At 36.7% G+C, this 18452-nt stretch overlaps 1 protein-coding gene across 1 annotated transcript in view; it reads left to right on the forward strand.

Moving 5' to 3' along the window:
• Position 1: 1 nt before the first annotated feature.
• TARBP1 (TAR (HIV-1) RNA binding protein 1) overlaps positions 2 to 18452 on the forward strand; it is a gene marked incomplete at its 5' end in the record, with an annotated part of 34635 nt that continues 16184 nt past the window's right edge. The window contains 15 exons of the mRNA XM_035320698.1: positions 2 to 281; positions 494 to 591; positions 1476 to 1545; positions 2016 to 2164; positions 3389 to 3441; positions 5245 to 5342; positions 6267 to 6402; positions 7400 to 7496; positions 8428 to 8517; positions 10270 to 10408; positions 11443 to 11539; positions 11842 to 12017; positions 14999 to 15096; positions 16206 to 16367; positions 17897 to 18090. Of these exons, the coding sequence (XP_035176589.1) occupies positions 2 to 281; positions 494 to 591; positions 1476 to 1545; positions 2016 to 2164; positions 3389 to 3441; positions 5245 to 5342; positions 6267 to 6402; positions 7400 to 7496; positions 8428 to 8517; positions 10270 to 10408; positions 11443 to 11539; positions 11842 to 12017; positions 14999 to 15096; positions 16206 to 16367; positions 17897 to 18090 (1937 nt within the window). The remainder of the gene's footprint in view (positions 282 to 493; positions 592 to 1475; positions 1546 to 2015; positions 2165 to 3388; positions 3442 to 5244; positions 5343 to 6266; positions 6403 to 7399; positions 7497 to 8427; positions 8518 to 10269; positions 10409 to 11442; positions 11540 to 11841; positions 12018 to 14998; positions 15097 to 16205; positions 16368 to 17896; positions 18091 to 18452) is intronic.

Below are 18452 nucleotides of genomic sequence, written 5' to 3' on the forward strand. Positions count from 1 at the left end.
CTGGGAGGGGCTCCTGGGGGACGGCGGCGGCGGCGGGGGGGCCCCGCGGGCCGGGCGGGCGCTGCTGGCGCTGAGCGCCCTGTGCGACGCGCTGCTGCCCCGCGGGCCGGCGGCCGGGCCCGACGCCAGGCTGTGCCCCCGCTTCTGGCGGCTGGTGCAGGAGGGGCTGACCGAGAGGGACGGGCTGTGCCGGAGGAGGGCCCGCTACCTGCTGAAGAGGGCCGTGGATCTCTGTGGGAGCCAGGGAGCCCGCCTGCGCTGCCCGACGGACGGCGGGGACGGTAGGGCTGAGAGAGAGGGGCAGGGAGGGAAGGGGAGCACGGCCCCTGCTGCCCCCCTCCTGGGGGCTGGGGGCTCCTGGACCCCCCAGGTGGGCACGCTCGGGAAGGGAGCAAGTTGTGTCGCCTGTCCTGGGCAGGGGGTTGGCTTCGGGCTTCTGTGGGAGGGATGCGGGAGCAGCCCGGTGTCAGCAAGCTCTCTGCGTTGCCTTTAGAACCCAGCCTGTTCTGGTGGTCCGCCGAGGAGAACGAAACGCTTCTGCAGTTCTGGGAGACGTACATCTTGGTGATGGAAACCTTGGAGGGAAACCAGGTAAGGGCACCCGAAAGCCTTGTGACAGCTTATACGCGATAACTGCTGGCACGTACAGTGTAAATATTTCGTTAAGGTAAAATATTTCCAGTTTTGGCGATTGAAGGCATTTAAGCATTATCAGGCATGTTTTTATTTTGAATTTTAAGTATTTAAAATGCAGCAAGAGTAGTTTGTTTGGCATAAATTCACAGCTCTCTCTCTGAAATCTGGTTAAGGCAGTGCATTGAACTAAGGAAGGAAAACCTGGGTTGCATGTTATTGCAAGACCCATTGGGCTGCCCAGTAGGGTAACCCATTTCCTAGCAAAAATCAGGCTGTTACACTCAGTAACCTCTTTTCAACAGAGGACACTACATCTCTGAGTAAAGCGCTTTGTGCCCTTGGATGGAGATAGTTTTGAGTTTGACTCAGAGGCCAGAAAGATTGCTTTTGACTTGAGACCCTCTGCAGTTGCATGGTATAAATTAGCTGTGACTACCTCTTTGTACTTCATGTCATTTGTGCATGGTTGTCCTGTAACTGGGAGAATAGTAATTATCAAAATGTTTAACTTCAGAGTTCTGTGCTGTTTGACTTGAAAGCTTCACACTGTAATTGTGATGAATAGAATGGTTGGTTATTGGGAAGGATTACTTTTATGATACAGTAGCATGGAAGCATCAGTTTACCTTAATCTCTAGACTATGATTATGTGATACATAGGAAGTCCTTGGATCAGTTGCACAGGCATTGCAGAGTATGTTTGCTTATTTAAATGCAGTTTTATTGTCAGTTGCTATGTTGATGCTATTGATAGTTAAGTTCTAGCCCATGACTAAGTGCCAGTTCTTAAATTTGAGTTGTAAACTGACTACGTACATTGTATCTGATTTGCCTTTCAGATCCATGTCATAAAGCCAGTATTACCAAAACTGAACAGTTTATACGAGCATGCTATATCAGGGGAAAAAGGTAAGACAAAATTTTCTGAAGCATCTCCGAAGTATTAGGCAATTAACTCTCACTCTTTTCTTTGTTTTAGTAGCAGTTTTTTATTGTTTCCACAGTCAGCGTCGCTCTGCTTTGAGATGCAGCAACAAGAAATCCTAGCATATGACAAAATTACTTATCTTATTATGAAGGTTTTTTTTTTAATGCCAGCAAGCCTAACTACATGGTTCTTTCCCACTGTGTTTTGTTTTACTTGAGCATTTAATTGTGTTTTTCTTTTTTTATGGGAGATTTAGTAGTGTATTTATATAAATCTAGCAGCTATAATAATATTTTTGAATTGTGTTGTGTATTAACTATCACATTATCCAGAATGTCAGTGTATTGTATGTGTGTTTGATAAATTTCCTTAAAACATAGATTTGTATGAAGAGTATATTAATGCACCACTGTCATTTTTGTCAGTTTAGAAGAATATGTGTTTTTATCAGGTTGTTGGTTGTTTCACCCATCGTGGCACATGTGCATCTATAAAAGAATGTTTGAGAGCGAGAATAAGACATTGACAAAGGAAGGCATTCTTCATTTTTTAGAGCTTTATGAAACAAAGCATCTTCCAAATTCTCTTGGTTTTTCGGAGGTAAGTTTTTTTGTTTTTTTTTTTGTTACTTGCCAGAACAAACAGATGTTCTAATTTATAGTGTATCTTAACACTAAATGCCTCAGTGGTATTGGAGTTAGGTGTGTTCTGTAAAAGTACCCTCTTACTTAGCTGTGTGAATGATGGCAATATTTGTAAGTGGTGTCAAATATAAAATTAACTGGAAAATGGCCAGGCTACAGGGAATGGATTCTTAAATTCAGTCATTCATTCACATATTTGAAGCTAATGCTCTAATTAAATTTACCACCCAATTTCCTGTTTTTTTTTTTTTTTTTTTTTTTAATCAAGGGTTACATTAGCAAGGGAATGATTGATGCTTCAGAGTTCCACAGCTCCTGAACTTCTCCAAAATTATTAAATCAATTGGTTGAACAGAGCTGTGTGTAAAGTTGGTCAACAGACTTTAAGTCTGTGCAGCGTCTCCTATTCAAGGACTGATTTTGAAGATCCATGGATAGCTAACCCTGCGAGATATTTTGAATGTGTCTGTAGTATAATCAGTATATGACTGTATCTCCACTTAAAAATACACATACATGTATCCCATATATGGAAAGAAGTATTGCAAGTTTTAAGTCCCTAGTTTTTTTAAACGGTAACGTGTGTATGTTCATACCCCAACCAGCCTACACATCAGTAAGAAGTGATCTGTATTATATTACCATTGCTTTTCTCCTCTTCATAGAAGGAGTATTGGCCTCAAAGGCTAATGTTTCTGATTTATACAAATTAAGTTAGTTTCTTGAAATCCAGTCAACATTTAAAAAAAAAAATAAATAATGCATCCTTAATCTTTCTAGTGCTGGTTTAGTAGTATAGTATAGTAGTATAGCATTTTTTCTATTACTTTCTTCTACCTCTAATCTTTTCTCTATTTCATGATTAAATATCTTTTCCCTTTTTGTGCTGAACACCATCCATTCTCCATCTGTTTCCCAAAATGTTTTATGTGCCTGCACCTTTCACAATACTCTGTGAAATTTACCTATTGAAAAATACTGTTCTGCTTGTTTAGTCTCCTGCTCCCTCTGCTCTTTAGTTTCCTGCTCCTTTTGTTACTAATACTTACTATTGCCAAGAGTGTTCTTTAATTTCTGACTCTTTTTATACTTTTAAAGTGAGATTGAATAATTCTAGTTAGTCTCTATGTATCAGTTTCTTGGAATTGTACGTTTACCCATTGTTCTTTCCTTTTATCAGTTTGTTATCGGGCCATTAATGGATGCCCTCTCAGAAAGTTGCCTTTATAGTAGGTAAGACACAGATTATTACATATATTGATGAGTGGAAGTGTGTTCTAATAATAGTGGTTGGAGCATGTTGGTAAAATTTTGGATAAAGGAAAACAAATAAAGGGTGTTTGCTAAATTCACTGACAGGTGGAGAGTCTCAGGAAAGATGGGTGGCTGTGAGTAAGATGAAGCAGGCTCAGTTTCATCCTAGTGATAGCAACATGGGGATGCCTTAAGGTCCCACTTAGCACATATGGTTAAAATACCAATTTGGAAATGAAGAGAGATATGATAAGTGAATAACTTACTGAAATATTTATTTATTCTTTTCTTTTTGCACGGACAGAAGGGGTTTGCTTTAATTGTTGCAAATTCATAACTGATAGAATCTTTTTCCTCCAGTGGATGACTATCTTTTGGAAAACAAAAGTTTTTTTGCAGCACACCGTTAGAGTTCAAGTGGTGGCAGTGTAAATGTGCCTCCTTTGGTGTAAAAGCATAACAGATAAAAGTTGGAGGGGCTACAAGGTTATTGTTCATTCATCATACTGATGGCTTTCCATCCTTTGTGTTAGTAGCATGAAAAGTTCTAAGAATGGGAAATGAAGTGCTGAATGCACTTTATTCTAGATGAAGTGTCTTGGCTGACGAACGTTTGGCTAGCAATCCAACTCAGTTGGAGTAGCCTTGACTGGCAGACCTTTTTTGGCAGCTAGAAGAGTTGACATTAGTTTTGCACTTCAGGAGAGGGGGGAAATACGATTGTCACTTATCCAGTGGTCAGTTTGGATTTGGTTGTTCTGGATACCTGTATATAGAACATGTTGTTTTGTCTAAACATGACAGGACACAAGTCTTTTGCTTCAGGCTCTTGCAGCAGTTCTGTGTTTGTCACCTCAATTAGCTGGTTGCAGTATGGTTTGCATGGGCATATGCTTAAAGTTAGCTGAAGCAAATGCTGCATGTTTTGATGTGCTTTAAGTCAGGTTAAGGTTTTATAATCTTCTGTCATAGCTTTTATACTTCCAGTGAAACATGTTGGGATATATCTGAAAGTAGAAGAGGGTACATGTTTGATTATACCAAGGGTATACAAAGTTTTTAGGGTTAATGCCAAGTTGTATGGGAGGAAACTTTACAATTTCACAATTGCCTCATGCCAATCCCTGATAGGCAGGATTTTGAGACTTATTACGTGATTTTGCTTACCTCTATTTGTCTCATGGAAAAATTTTTGCATCTTTACATAAAGTCTTTTGTGCTGGTTGGATGTTTTGTTTATAAACTGACTTTATAATATGTTTCAGGGAGGAATACTTCCTCCCTACTGCACTTGTATAGGTAATGTTTCTTCATTGTTCTCCAGATCAGACTAGTCACATCCCCACTGCATATTGTTTGGAGAATTCCCTGGTCTTGTTACGTAGGCCTTGGTAACAGGCTCGCCCAAAGGCCTGTAGAATACTGCGAGTGCAGGCACAAAGTTGAACCCACAGTGCTATTCCTTACTCTGGGCTTGACATTTGATGCTCCCAGTCCAGTAACTTTACCTGAGGTTATGCTTGAATGCCTGAGTGTGCTGATGCCGTACCGTGTCCTTGTAGGTGGCTAGGAAGACTGGTATTGTTGTGACCTTCCCTGACCTCTCTATATTTACTGTTGGACTACTGGGCACAGTGGAGGGAGCAGGCTGATGCATTCCATCTCTGTGGCCTATTGGAACAGTCTCTGCAGTGAATTAACCATTCCGGTTTTGTTTAAGGTCAATCCTACTTGTAGCTGTTAACATGTCAGTTTTTTATTTCCTGTTTTAAAACTCAACAGGACACCAGGTCAGTTAATGGGAGCCTGTCCTCCATTGGGAATGAGGCTGCAGAATTTTTTGGCTACTTATCTGATGCTTCTTCCAGAGGAAGAAAGAGGTATGTTTCAATATCACCTTTATCTTTATTTAAAAAAGAAACCAAATAAAAACTGCGGACCCATTTTCCATATCCCATGTAAGCATTTACCCCAGTTTCTTCATGTTACTTGAGGGGGACAAAAAGGAGTAGTTTTCATTATGACAGTGAAGTTCCCAGAGAAGAGAAAATTCTCCAGAGACTTAGACGGATGCTGCTGTAACAAGTTACAAAATTGTTTTAAGGAAAACTCCAGGGCACTCTTTTTTTATTAAAAAAGAGACAAAAATAACCACAACCCATTCTGAAGATGAATAGTTTTTGCAGATTCTTTTTTCTTTAACAGTTTAGATAATGCTGTGCTGTGTAAAATCTTTGTTCTGTTTTGGTGTTCTTTTATTTATCTTTTTTTTTTTTTTCCCTTGTTAGGTTGATTTATAAAAACAAACAATCTGCCAGACCTTTTTGGTCACAACCTATATAGTTAGCACTCTGTCCCTTTTGAAGCCCTAAGGCAGAAGCTGAATAAGTATTTTTTTATTATTTTTTATTGTCAGCGTAGGCTGAAAAGGAGCAACCTTTGACAGAGCAGAATTTAATATATGGTCTAATGGGATGAAGTCAGGGTAGAACCAGCTCTATTCAATATACTCTATTCACAGGTACATATTGTTGTAGAAAACACCTTACATGCTTGTAGTGCCGTAGATGCTGTTATTTCTTTGCTCTTTCCTATGGCACGTATTTTGTTTATCACAAAGTCAGGGTTCTGTGCTTAGCAACTTGGAGACACCATTGTCCTTCATTTAGTTTTCAGAAATGATTTTCCATGTGCAATGGGAGTGTGTCACAATGTTCTCCTGCTGGCGTCTTTGTCATTTAAATGCATTGGAAAGCAGAAAATCACACTTGATTTGTTTATATTTTGTTTACTTTTATTTTAAGGTACTTTCCTGTTAAAGTTTATTCAGAAGATGACAAGTCGGCATTGGTGTGCTGTTCCCATCTTGTTTCTTTCTATGGCTCTGGCATGCATCCCTGCATGTAAAGTACTGGGCACTGATGGGCTTCAGGCCTTAAGGTGAAACTTTTACTGCCTTGTGTTCTTTCTTTCTTCTTGTAAGGAAACATGGTGAATATCTAGAGAGCTGTGATTTAGTTCATGTTTGTTACTTCTGGGAGGGCGTGATGGATGTATGTTGGAAGGGGAAGTTCTCTTTCCTTTATGTCCAATTCACAGAAGGATGCAATTCAAGAACTAAAGTATTCATATTGCTGCGTGACTTAGAATCAGTTTTACATTTTAGTCACTTGCCATTGCTTCTTTTCTTGGCATTGTTTTTTCCTGATCATCCATACTTCCTAACTCACAGGTGTCACACAACTTTTCTTTTTTTCTAAATGCATTAAAACCTTGTGTAATCGCAATTAAGCCTACATCTGGAGACAGCCCACAAATTGAAATCTGAAAGACCTGTAAATAGAAAGCTAGGTGAAAGTTACTGGCATGCACTTTGTCCTTAATTACGCTGATTTTTCCAAAGTGCCTGCGTGCACTTTCAAGATCTGTTAAGTTAGTAATTATTCCAGTTTAATTGAATTTGAACTTTGAAATAAAATCTTATAGGTGGACTAAGGAATACTGAATAAAAGTAATTTACAAAGAATAAAACAGACACATCAGCTGATGTGAGCAGTGAGGGCTTCATCCAGCTTCTTTCAGTACTAGTATAAGAATTTGATGACTTGCATAACTTACTTCCCTATTTGTTAGAGGTAGAAAAGCAAACATTAAATTATCAGTTTGAACTGATGTGATCACAGAATAATTTCCTGTACTTTTTCAGTGCTTTTAATATTATCGTATATGTTTATACAAGTTTTAACCTCAAGTTTTTAAAGTACATAGAGCAGTAGTCTGGAGTTAGGGTTGTATTCTGTCTGATTAGGGCAAAGATTGTGTTATACTTAGTATATTTGTTAAATACAATCTCATATGTTGAAAATAGATAATAATTAGGTAATGTTTAAACTTCCTAAATGTGTATTTTCCACAGTACATGTTTTTCTCTTTGCAGAGATGTGCTGCAGTGTACCATGATTACACATCAAATTTTGTTGCGTGGAGCTGCTCAGTGCTATCTTCTTCAAACAGCTATGCATTTGACAGATGTGGTGAGTTTTTTTTTTCTTCCTGATGGTGGTAGAAATGCACCAACTCTTGTACAGTGTAAACAGATGATGAAACAATTGCTAGACACAACATTGAACAACTGGTTCTATTGCATTTGCAATTTTGTTGGCAACTACTTAGGAAAAAAGTATGAGTACTTAAGAATGAATATGCTTCTGTTAATTCTGGTTTCCACAGAATGAATTTATTTCATTATTGCTTATTCGCTGATATTATCTTGTAGGGCTTTCATGAGCTAGCTAAGGATTAGTATTCTGTTACCATATTCACTGTATAAACTCAGGTTTTAACAGATAGGAACTGAATGGACTTCTGTGAGTACCTAATAGAGTAAAAGTATTCTTGACATCAGAATGATAAAACCGTTGTTAATGATGAAATAGCAAAAAAAAACAACTTTATTCAGTAGTCAAATTATTTATGTTCTGGTTGTCTTATAACATGCTTGCTTTCTTAGGTGAGTGGAGTATCAACGTTCCCCTTCATTTATATGGTTCTGTGTTGAGTGTTGCAGCTAGAGGAACTGAAAATTCCTTTCAGAAATAGAGGAAAAAGACTTACTGGTGACTGATTATTTATGTCATTCATTTAAAAGGTGTTAGTAATGGATAGCGCTATTCTTCTAGTCACTTGTTAATTTTCAGATAGATTTCAGGTGGGTGTTTGAACTAGATGATCTTTAAGGTCCCTTTCAACCCATTCAATGATTTTAATACTTGGGAGAATTAAGTTATATTCCTTGATAAAGGTAAGCTGGTCCATAAGAGCCAAAAACAAGTCTGTACCATTGAAAGGCAAGGTCAATTTCTTCTACAACATTTGCTAGATGAAAGTGACTTCCTGAGTCTTTAGGTAGATGTTATTCATTGTATATTATGCTAACAACTATTGTATCTTAATTGATTTCTTCAGGAGAAAGTGTCTCTTCCAGAAGTTTCAAGCTTTCTTCTGTGCCTTAGACCAGATGAATCCCTAAGGAGGGATACTATGTTATGGATAGAGGTAAGACCTAAAGCTACTTATATATTCACTAAACACTTTTTAAAATACCTGTACAAATGCATGATATATTATTCTTAATATTTAAATGTTTAGCACCGTCTGCATTGACACATTCAGGACTTCCTGGATATAGAGTCCTAATGGATTTGTGTTTCAGTTGGAAGCTGTGATTTTTCTTGAATACTACAGAGGAGTTAATGTTAACCCTAAACAAATTATTTGGCAGATTTGAAACAAAAAGGAATTCTAAGGTATGCCATCACAGTTGTTAAAAGTAAGGGAGGGAAGAAAAAGGTGACTTTTTCCTCTCTTCATGCAGAAATTCTCAATTCTAAAGAAGAAAAATCTTTTTTGAGGCTGAGGTTTTTCAGAACATGGGAGCTTGTATACACCAGTTTATCACGTTTCTTAGTTTCTCTAGTATATCTAGTATTGCAGCTGTCGGGTTTAACCGTATTGAAATGCAAATCAGAATCAGTTCTTACTGAGACTTTGGTTCCTGAATACTGGTCCTTTAAGAGGCTTCGATTTGTTCGTCACAGTCCTAGTCTTCTGCATCCTTTGCCGTTGTTGTAAGACCTAAAATAACTACTGGTAAGCCTGTACTAGTGTCTGTAATCTCTCCCATCAGGGATCCATGCTCACTCCTCTAAATCGTTGGTAACTTCAAGGAGAGAGTGCGAAGCAGGGCATCCTATGGAATCCACAGAGCCACAACTTGGGCTTCTCTCTCTACTTTTATTAAGGATACCAGGTGGATGTAACATCCTCAGCTGAAGCTGTTCTTGGTCATTGGATCTACAGGCACTTATTTCTCTATATTATATATATTTTTTTCTCTTTTTGGCTATTTCCTTCTCTTCCTTTCCCCTCAACTATGTTGTAAAATTTCATTTGATGGAAAAGTACACTATTTTTTAAGTTTATCTTTGGATAAATCTGCTAGATAATCTGGTAGATAATTTAGATAATCTGCTAAAATGGTATGTGTTTTCCCTTTCTCTTAGTTCTGAAGGTAGTGTCTGAGATAGTGTACATCCTGAGACTCTCTGAATGGGCCAGTATATGGGCCAAAAAAACGTATGAGCTGCCTCTGATTTGCATATTTCTTGGCACAGGCAGGAGTAACAGGGTAATCTCTAAAGGTAAAATGTACCTAGGGTGTAAAGTGAGATTCTGAATTGCAAATTCAGAGGGTATATGTGTTATGTCTTTGTTAGGTGCAAAATGCTATGGATATACTCACAAAACCATTTTGTATGTAGGATATGCAGAACCAGATGATTAAGTAGCCATAGTTTTGGTTTGTTGGGCAGCAGTATGATATAAAAGTTTGTGCTGAGTTACCTCTTATTATATATGCTGTTCATCCTATTCAATTGTATTTTTGGCACAGAAGTTGAAATAAAAGCGCAGCTCTCATTAGATAGCATTCAATGATCAGAAGGCTTTTTTGAGATAAGGGGATTTTTTCCAGCGTTATAGTGGAGAGTTGTTTTTTTCCTTATAATGGTACTAATAATTTACTTTTTGGGTGCTCTTTAACTACTCTGTGGAAGAAACTTTTCCTGTATTTGAGGAGAGTAGTCTGTTAGGCCTCCCAGTAGTTCCAGTGAAAGCCTTTCATGGTGTGGATCTGTTGATGTAGCAGTTCCTATTTGACAGTACTTCAACATACTGCTGTTACCTTGCTAAAGTAAAGTACAGAGCTAGCAGATGCAGTTAAATAGTAACACACTGGTTTTAATTTAGCTTTGCAGTTGGCTGCAAGTGAATGACAGATACTTCAGAAAGTCTGTTCGCTCTGATTTTGAGCATCAAGAGACATCATCACTATATCAATATGTACGAGGTCTTGTGGTAGAGTATCTTAAGACACCGGCACCTGAAAGTAAGTTCAATATTTATTAGTGTAAAAATTTCTTGAAGATAATTTTTAAAAAGTACTTTGGATTTTAGAAGTTATTAATTTGTTTATATTGTACTTACTTAAATTCTGCTAAAGTTGTGACATTCATCATTCTTAAATATGAACTTTTATTTTCTATTTCCAGTTTTTCTTCACTAAATATAGTCCTGCAGTATTAATTGCAAGTTAAGCCTTAATATTAAATTTTATTGCTGCACTGATGCTAGTCCGTCAGATTTCTTCTGTTAGTCTTCTGGGGATGTGTGAAAGTGCTAGAGTATGGGGGTGAAGGAAAACACAAGCAAATGTGGATATAGACAGGTCTGGTAGTCTTGAAAGAAAATCTCTTGCCTTTGACAGGAAAGCTTTGTAAAAGCTTTTTTTTTTATAGCAATATTTCTAACTTGTTGCATTTAAATAATCGTAGTTTGTAAGCAGCTCTAGCTGTGGGGAGAAAGGGGGGAGGGCTGCTTGGATTGGACCTCCAAAGGATATTTTGCTGTCTAGATTCCCAAAGCCGAAAACGTACCAATCAAAAAAATCCCCAAGCTACTTATGTACTATTTAAGAAATTATTCATAAATATGACGTGTTCCTGTATCATTGATGAAACTGGTTAAAAGTTTTTTTTAAAAAAAGTTATTTTGATAGAACAGCTTTAGTTCTTGATAAAATTTCTAGCTAGTTAAAATAACTAGCTGATGTTTCTGAGGAAGCATAATGGAATTATGTTCTTGGTTAACTTCTTTTGAATATGCTAATATATTTTTAAAAGCAGTAGATAAGTCTGTGGGGCCTAAAATTGATTTTGGTGCAGAGGCAAATGGGATCCGCTTCTATGATGTGTAGAGGAAAAGTGCTTGTGTTTGAGTTTGTATTTAGATAAAAGAATGCAAAAAAAAAAGTAATATTATTTCTAACAGCAGTTGCTTTTATACTGTTAATTTATTTCAATAATTTATTTTAAAAATGCTATTTTCTAAATGCTGTGGAAACCTTAAAATATCTTTAATTAGGAGAAAATTGCTTTATGCCTGACTGGTTTGAAGCTAAGCTTGTTGCAACAATGATTATGTTGGCTGCTGATGTGGAGCAGATGAGGAATAAATCCAGGTAAGTATGAATTATCTTACCTTACATTTTTGCTCTTTTCTCTTATCCACCTATGCCCTAAGGGTCTGATAGAAGCCTAATCAAGATGGGAAATTGTCCATTTATCTCTGTAGACATTGGGTCAGCCTGATGGACCCTTAGATCTTGTCCAACTGTTGCTGCAAACATACTGGGTAACATTTCTATAGATACTTAAGCGGCTTGGAAACCTGTGTCCTATTTATTTCCATAAGTAAGTGACTTCAGCACTTAAGGCAGATACTCAGAGGAAGACTTTCTTTTTAATTTTTGTTTTTGTGTAGTGGAAAAAGCAACATAGAATGGATTGAACTAGAGGCTTTCTTGAACCCTCTTCTGGATGTCTTGATGAAACTGGGCAGTAATGCTTACATACCAACACTGAAAACAGATAAAAGCCTACAGCTTCTCTTGAAGTTATTGCAGACCCGTTCGTTAAAATGTTCCAATACGCAAGATGGTTAGTGATGTCTTCAGTATACTGTGTCTTATATTAATTATAGTCTAACTAAAAATAAGGTACTTAATGTTGTAAGGCTATATTGTCGAATTAATACTAGCCTAGAAGTGAAAAAAAATTAAGTGGACAAGCTGACATATTTTATTGAAATCAGGCTGTGGGTCCAATCCTACAGAGGCTCTTCTGAAGGTTTCCCAAACTGGGAATTGAGAATATGGAATCCTAAACAAAAAAAAAAACAGTTGTTATCCATTAAAATTAAATTTGCAGTTAGTTAAATTTCGTAGAATGTGCCCATGTTACAAACATCTATAGGCCTGTTCTTTGGTGGTGTATGGATTTCAAAAATCATTTAGTCACTTGAAAAAGAAGTTAGTACAGAAGCCCAGCCTAACCTGCTTAGTTACCCCAGGTTCAGGCAGAGCCTTACCTGAGTGCATAAAATGACTTTCCTAGACCTGCTGTTCTCTGGGTTGACTGGTAGATATTTTTGTCTCAATTAATACTGTTCGGACTACAAAAGTTAGGATGACGCTGATTATTTCATAATCTTAGGCATGATTTCAGTTGGCAAGCTTAACTGACTTGGTTTAGTTCAGTCTTGGTCAAAAGCAGGAAGGTTAAGTGGTGCTCATTTCAGCACCAGCCTGCTGGCATGATTGATGTCCTCCCCCACAGATTGAGCAACTTGTAGCATTTTCAGATACAATGTCAGGGCAAAAGCTGTGGAGTCCTTACTACTCCTTTTGATCAAAGGTTTTGTCAATTTGTAACCAGAGTAGTTCTATTGTTTGTTTGTTTTTCCTGAGAGCAAGTGAAACATTGCAACATAATTGTCATGATTAGAATGAACTAAAACAAGAGGCATCTTGCCGTAGATTTCTGCTTCACTATATTGCTGTTGTTTTTTTTTTTCAGCGTTTTATAACATGAAATACAAGAGTATACTTTGGAGCAAGGGCCACAGATTTAGGCTCTTACATGGGGGGAAGAAATGATTTTGGGTTCTGCATCCAGGTTTCATAAGGATGTCTAAATACAGTCCTGAAGCAAATGCCTACCCTTATTTTAAAAAGTCCTTTATACGGTAACCCCCCTCCTGAATTACAGCTGTTTGACTGAAATACCAAGTGCTAATTATGCAGGCTGTTACAGTTCCTGTTGTGGGATGGTCTCTGACTGCTGAGTTGGATTCCTTCAGATGAAACTAAATTGGAAGATGTATTTCAACTGCCAGTGTGCTTTCAGATCACAGCACTCGGCTAGAGCAAGCTGGAAGCAGGAACCTCTAAAACACATGAGACTGCATGTTAGATTTTTATTCCATAAATCATTTCCTTATGTGCTGCTATGCTTGCTAATGTAGATGCAGTCAATTGCTTCTGCTTTGGGAATTTGGATGCCTAACTTAGCATTAGTTCTGCTGCCAGAGTTCTTAAGCTATTGCAAGGCTGAGCATCACAGTATCTTTGTCCTTTTGAATGCATCCCTCCTGTAGGTGCTGTACTACAGCTCATCATCAGTAGCCTTTCAAGAGGCTTTTGGAGTTGGACTTGTAGTATGACATCTGTTTGTGTTAAGAAATGTAATTCTTATATTATTTCCTACAATATTTTCGTGGTTTTTCATCCTGCCAAGTAATAAATCTTGCTTCCAGAGCTGCGAATAGGTGGTTGGGAGGGGGAAAATGTAATGCTGTAGAATACAAAAGCTTTGTTGCCATGAAGGTGAACAGTCCTTTCTGTCAAATGGAAAATGAGAAAATCTTCGGGAAGAAGGATCTTTTTTTAAGCTTCTAAAACAAAAGTAATAACAATTAGAATGTGCTTTTATTTAACAATGCTGTAATGGGGACAGACATATATCTGAAAGCAGCAGTATTTTTCCAGAGGTCTTGCTGTCTGTACAGCTGTGAGATTTCACTGTTTTAAACAGTAAGTATTTGTTATTTATTGCTTTTTATAGTGTTATAGTGCCACTGATAGCAAATTGTGGTTTTCTGTCTTAAACGTTTTATCTGAAGAATTTCTGAATTTTAATTGCAGAAGACTTTTTAGTGACTTGAAACTTCAGTTACTTTAAGAAAAAAAATGATGAAATGTCAGTAATGTGACATAGTTAAACTGCTTGTTCTATATACATAAAGCATTAGAAATGCAGCAACGATAATGATTTGGAACTTCTGGAAGTGCATCCTGTTATATTTCTACCTTTTGAAGGTCTTCCTCTATTTCATAAAAACTTTGAAGTCTAACTCAAGGTCAACAAGTGAAAGATAATCAGTAGATGTATCCTCAGGGTGACTCCCCTAAATACAGAAACTAATGACTGATGGTTTTAGAACAGGATGGTCATGCAGAGGATTTTAGCTCCATTTTCATATTGATATATTATTTTTTTGGCTTTCAGTGCCAGCTAGCTCTCACCCTTTTGAAGCACAGTTTGAAGTGTGTAGATAAGTGTGTTTTACTAGGGGTAAAGATTGTTCACTGTCTAAATCTCAATTATCTTTAAACAGTAAAAGCCAAACAAAACCAACCCCCCCCCCCTCCTTCCCCAGTTTCACTTCTGTAGGTATTAGAGAACTGTGTTTTTCTTGCATACAAATAATTGCTGGATGTGAAGACTGTTCTTATTAAAGAACATGTTTATGAATAAGGTGTTTGTGCCCAGGGATGAAACTATAGTGAGTGTGCATTAAAAAATGGAAAATCAAGCTTTTATCTTTGGGTTTCCCATGGATTTTTTTTGTCTTGCCAATTCATGATAAACCACAGGTAAGATTATCATCTGGTTTGATTTATTTGGCTCTGAGGCTTGTGTTGCTGAGCAGTACCGAACTGTTTTAAGGGATTCTTAGGCATTTGAATACTCATTACCGTGTAACATTGGCACTGTAATTTAAATCTGTATGATGTAATAATTTAATTTAAGAAAGTGCACTTCTGTATGTTAATACATTTATTTTGCTTTTCACACAGATAAGGTATTGTCTTTTATTTGGAAATCTCTAATGACACCTGTGGAGAGTATTCTTGAATTTATACTCCGCCAGCTTACTACAAATGAATTAAGTACGGTAAGTAATTATTATGAGACTTACTTTGGCATGACTTTGCTTTGTAATTTGATTTACTGATGTTCTTAGTTTTCATACCAGGTCTTTAAACACTTCAGCATTTCTGTGCAAGTAGCCTTTATTTTGTAAACTTTTTTTGAATGGACACATTAAGAGTTATTTAATGAAGAGTGAATTAGAAAAGAAAGCCAGTTCAGATTTCATGGAGAAAGTTATCTGGAAATGTGCGCAGAAGTTATAATGAATAGAAGTCAAAATTCATTTTTTTTTGCTTGGGAAAGTGGAAAAAAATAAGTCTGTGGGAGAATATAGTAACAACAACAGCTGAAAAAAAGTTCAGGTTTCTGTAAGGGTGGAAACTTGGACAGAAGTGTGAGGCTCTGAGGTACCTTCTTGGAAATAGCATTAAAAGTACAAAGTAAAAGAAGCACAAAGGAAATAAAGGTGATAGCAGACAGTCCCCAGAATATGAGTGTGATAGAAGACAGATAAAGAAACATGCTACTGCATCAAAACAAGTATTAGTGTTGAATCAGTAGAATTTCTAAGTATGTATGTGGGTGAAAATGCAGAGGAGCTACTCAGAAAGCTAAAGGATTTTTTTATATGATTCCCTGAGTGAACAGCTTAATACACGGGTATTTTTATGCTGTGGATAAAAGATAGAAGTACAATAAGCTCAGAGAATAAAGAGCCATAAAGCAAGATATAATCATGAGATAAAATCCAGTTGGAGGAGTGTGGGACATACCATTGTATGTGTATAGGGTGCAATGCAATGCTATGTTCTGATAACTGAGTTAGCTTTGAACCCTGCTTCAGGCTAGCTCAGGTGGTTGTATGGGGCATGCCTTTGCTCCCAGTAAGGGAAATAACCTTGTCAATTAAAAGAACTGGAGATTACTTTCAGAATTTCAGACTGCCTCTTCTAAGGCATAATTGCAAGCCCTAAATTAAAATAAGATGAAAAGACAAGATTTAAAATAATAAATTCATTTTCCTTCCTGTTGCTTTCCTTCTACTATCGTTGTTGATATTAGTTTTTTTCCTCTTTTCAGTTTTTTTCCGCCTCTTAATGCTCCAGTTTACTTTTGTATCCTCATTCTTAGGTTGGCGATCTGGATCGTTGTGATCTATACTTAGCCTTAATTCCAGAGATTGTGAATTTGTGCTCACACGTCAGCAGGAAAAAGTTACCAACTATCAAGAATTTCATTTTGTCCCTCACTAATGCCTCTATTCATAATTTTCAGGAGACAAAATGCAAAGAGGTAATTAATTCAGTATTACTTACAACAATAAATGTTAACATAAAATAAGTTAAACTGTAGTTATTAATACAGATATCAGTGATATAGCTATAACTATATTTCAAATATAAACTTGTGTATGCATGTATACATGTATTTCCCTGCATGTGTAATTAGTTGGGAATGTAATGTCAATGTAAAATATTTGTTGCTAAGATTCTTAGTACTTTTGTTTTCTTTTTTAAAAAAGTCAATACAACTAAAATGAAGCTAAAGTGAAACTTCAGTTGTAATAGCGGATAGTATGTACTCAAAAGCTTTTTTCCTTGAACATGAACTGATTTTACCTAGGTTGTTATAGTTAAATGAAAATGCCTTTAATATGTCTTAGAATCAACAATCTTTAGAATTTCAAAGTTTGAACGTACAGAGAAAAAGAAATTCCAGAACCCAGCATTGCTTTGGATTTTCATACAATTCATTATGTTCGTTTTTCTGTAGTTGTATTTCAGGTATATTAGCCTAATAGATACATTTTCAAAAGGTAAAGAAACATTACTGTCATATTAAAAGGAGGGGATTAAACTAAGAATTTCTGGGCAGTATAATCTTTGCTATTTTCTGTGTTGAATTATTGATCAAGAACAGTTAATAGCACAGTAAAAAGATTGTAAGTATTGAATTTGCTAGGTTTATTTTCTAACAAAGAACAAGACTCTTTTTTTACTCTGATGGTTATATGAATTATGTACTTAACTCCAGTAATTTCAAAGTAAACATTTTTCTGGTTCTGACAGTGTTCAATGATGCCTCTACAAACTTCTTTTGAATTCAGTGACAACTATACCGTCATGATGACTTTTCCAATTGCTCATATAGCACATTTTCAGCTTAAGTTTATTTAAGAAGAAAAAAGAAAATGTTAAGTAATTTAGATGGGAATATATTTTCTGTGCTCTACATAGCTGAAAGTAGTTTGAAGATATTTAAATAACACTGAGCTTTTAATATTACTAGGGAACTGTATGCTTATTGATGCTTTAAGATTTTTTGTTTCATTCAGCTTTGAATATATGCATATAAAACACACAAAATAATCATAGTATGTGTTGTGACCACGCAGTAACTGTTCCAAGAGGTTAAAAGGAATTCCAGATTTGCGCTGTCCTGTTGCATTGGGTTTGTGACTACATGGACGTGAATCTTTAATTGGTGTCCAGCAATATATAGACCGCTACCTGGCAATATACAAGTGCTCCAAGCTAGTGTCAGCCTAGACTCTTGCCCGTAATGAATAAATGACTGTAATCTGTAAGGCTTGTACTTTATTTCGGTGCTCCCAACTTGTGCTTGATTGCACCGACCTAGCTAAGGCAAAGCTGTGTTATGCCTAGGTTAAGAGAAGGGAAGTACAGGGATGCAGAGTTGCTGGTTTATGATGTCCAAGGTGATACAAACAGAATTAACATATGTATCAGTTGGTTATTTATTAATATATTAGAAGAAATGGATCCATGTTTAATTGTTCGTATTTGATTTGATCTTATTAGGAGCCGAAGCTTAAAGAACAAATTAAAAAAGTAATAAGCATGGCCTCACTCACAGTAGTTTGTGAGATAATGGATTGGAAACCTGAAGCACATCTTGAAGCTCTGCCTTCTGTGGATGCTCTAAAGAGATTTATTTCCTTTTTCCAATTTAACGAAGTATTAAAGAAACCATCTTACATTGAAGAAAAAAGTAGGTACGTCTGTGATGTAGCTTAAGTAATACTTCAGAAAAAGTTGGATTAGAGAGTGAAGCAGTGATTGAAGTGCTGTTTTTTTCCTCATCTTCTTTTTGATAACTTTATACCAAGGTAAAAAGGAAAAATTCTCAACACAAAAGATTAATTCACGTGTTCTTCTGCCTTTACATTCAGATTTTAGAACATTAAAGCAGCCATAGGAGGTCAGACCAAAAGCCCTTTAGCTCAGACATCCAATGATGTAAAGCTATTTGCTTTCTAGTACTATGTAACCAGAACTGGTTTTGAATACTCCTGATACTTAAACCAGCTTACATTTCTATAGAGAGCACAAAGCCATGGCATGTGCACAATTTGGT

This window comes from Oxyura jamaicensis, chromosome 3 (genome assembly GCF_011077185.1).
Source record: "Oxyura jamaicensis isolate SHBP4307 breed ruddy duck chromosome 3, BPBGC_Ojam_1.0, whole genome shotgun sequence".
Taxonomy (NCBI): domain Eukaryota; kingdom Metazoa; phylum Chordata; class Aves; order Anseriformes; family Anatidae; genus Oxyura; species Oxyura jamaicensis.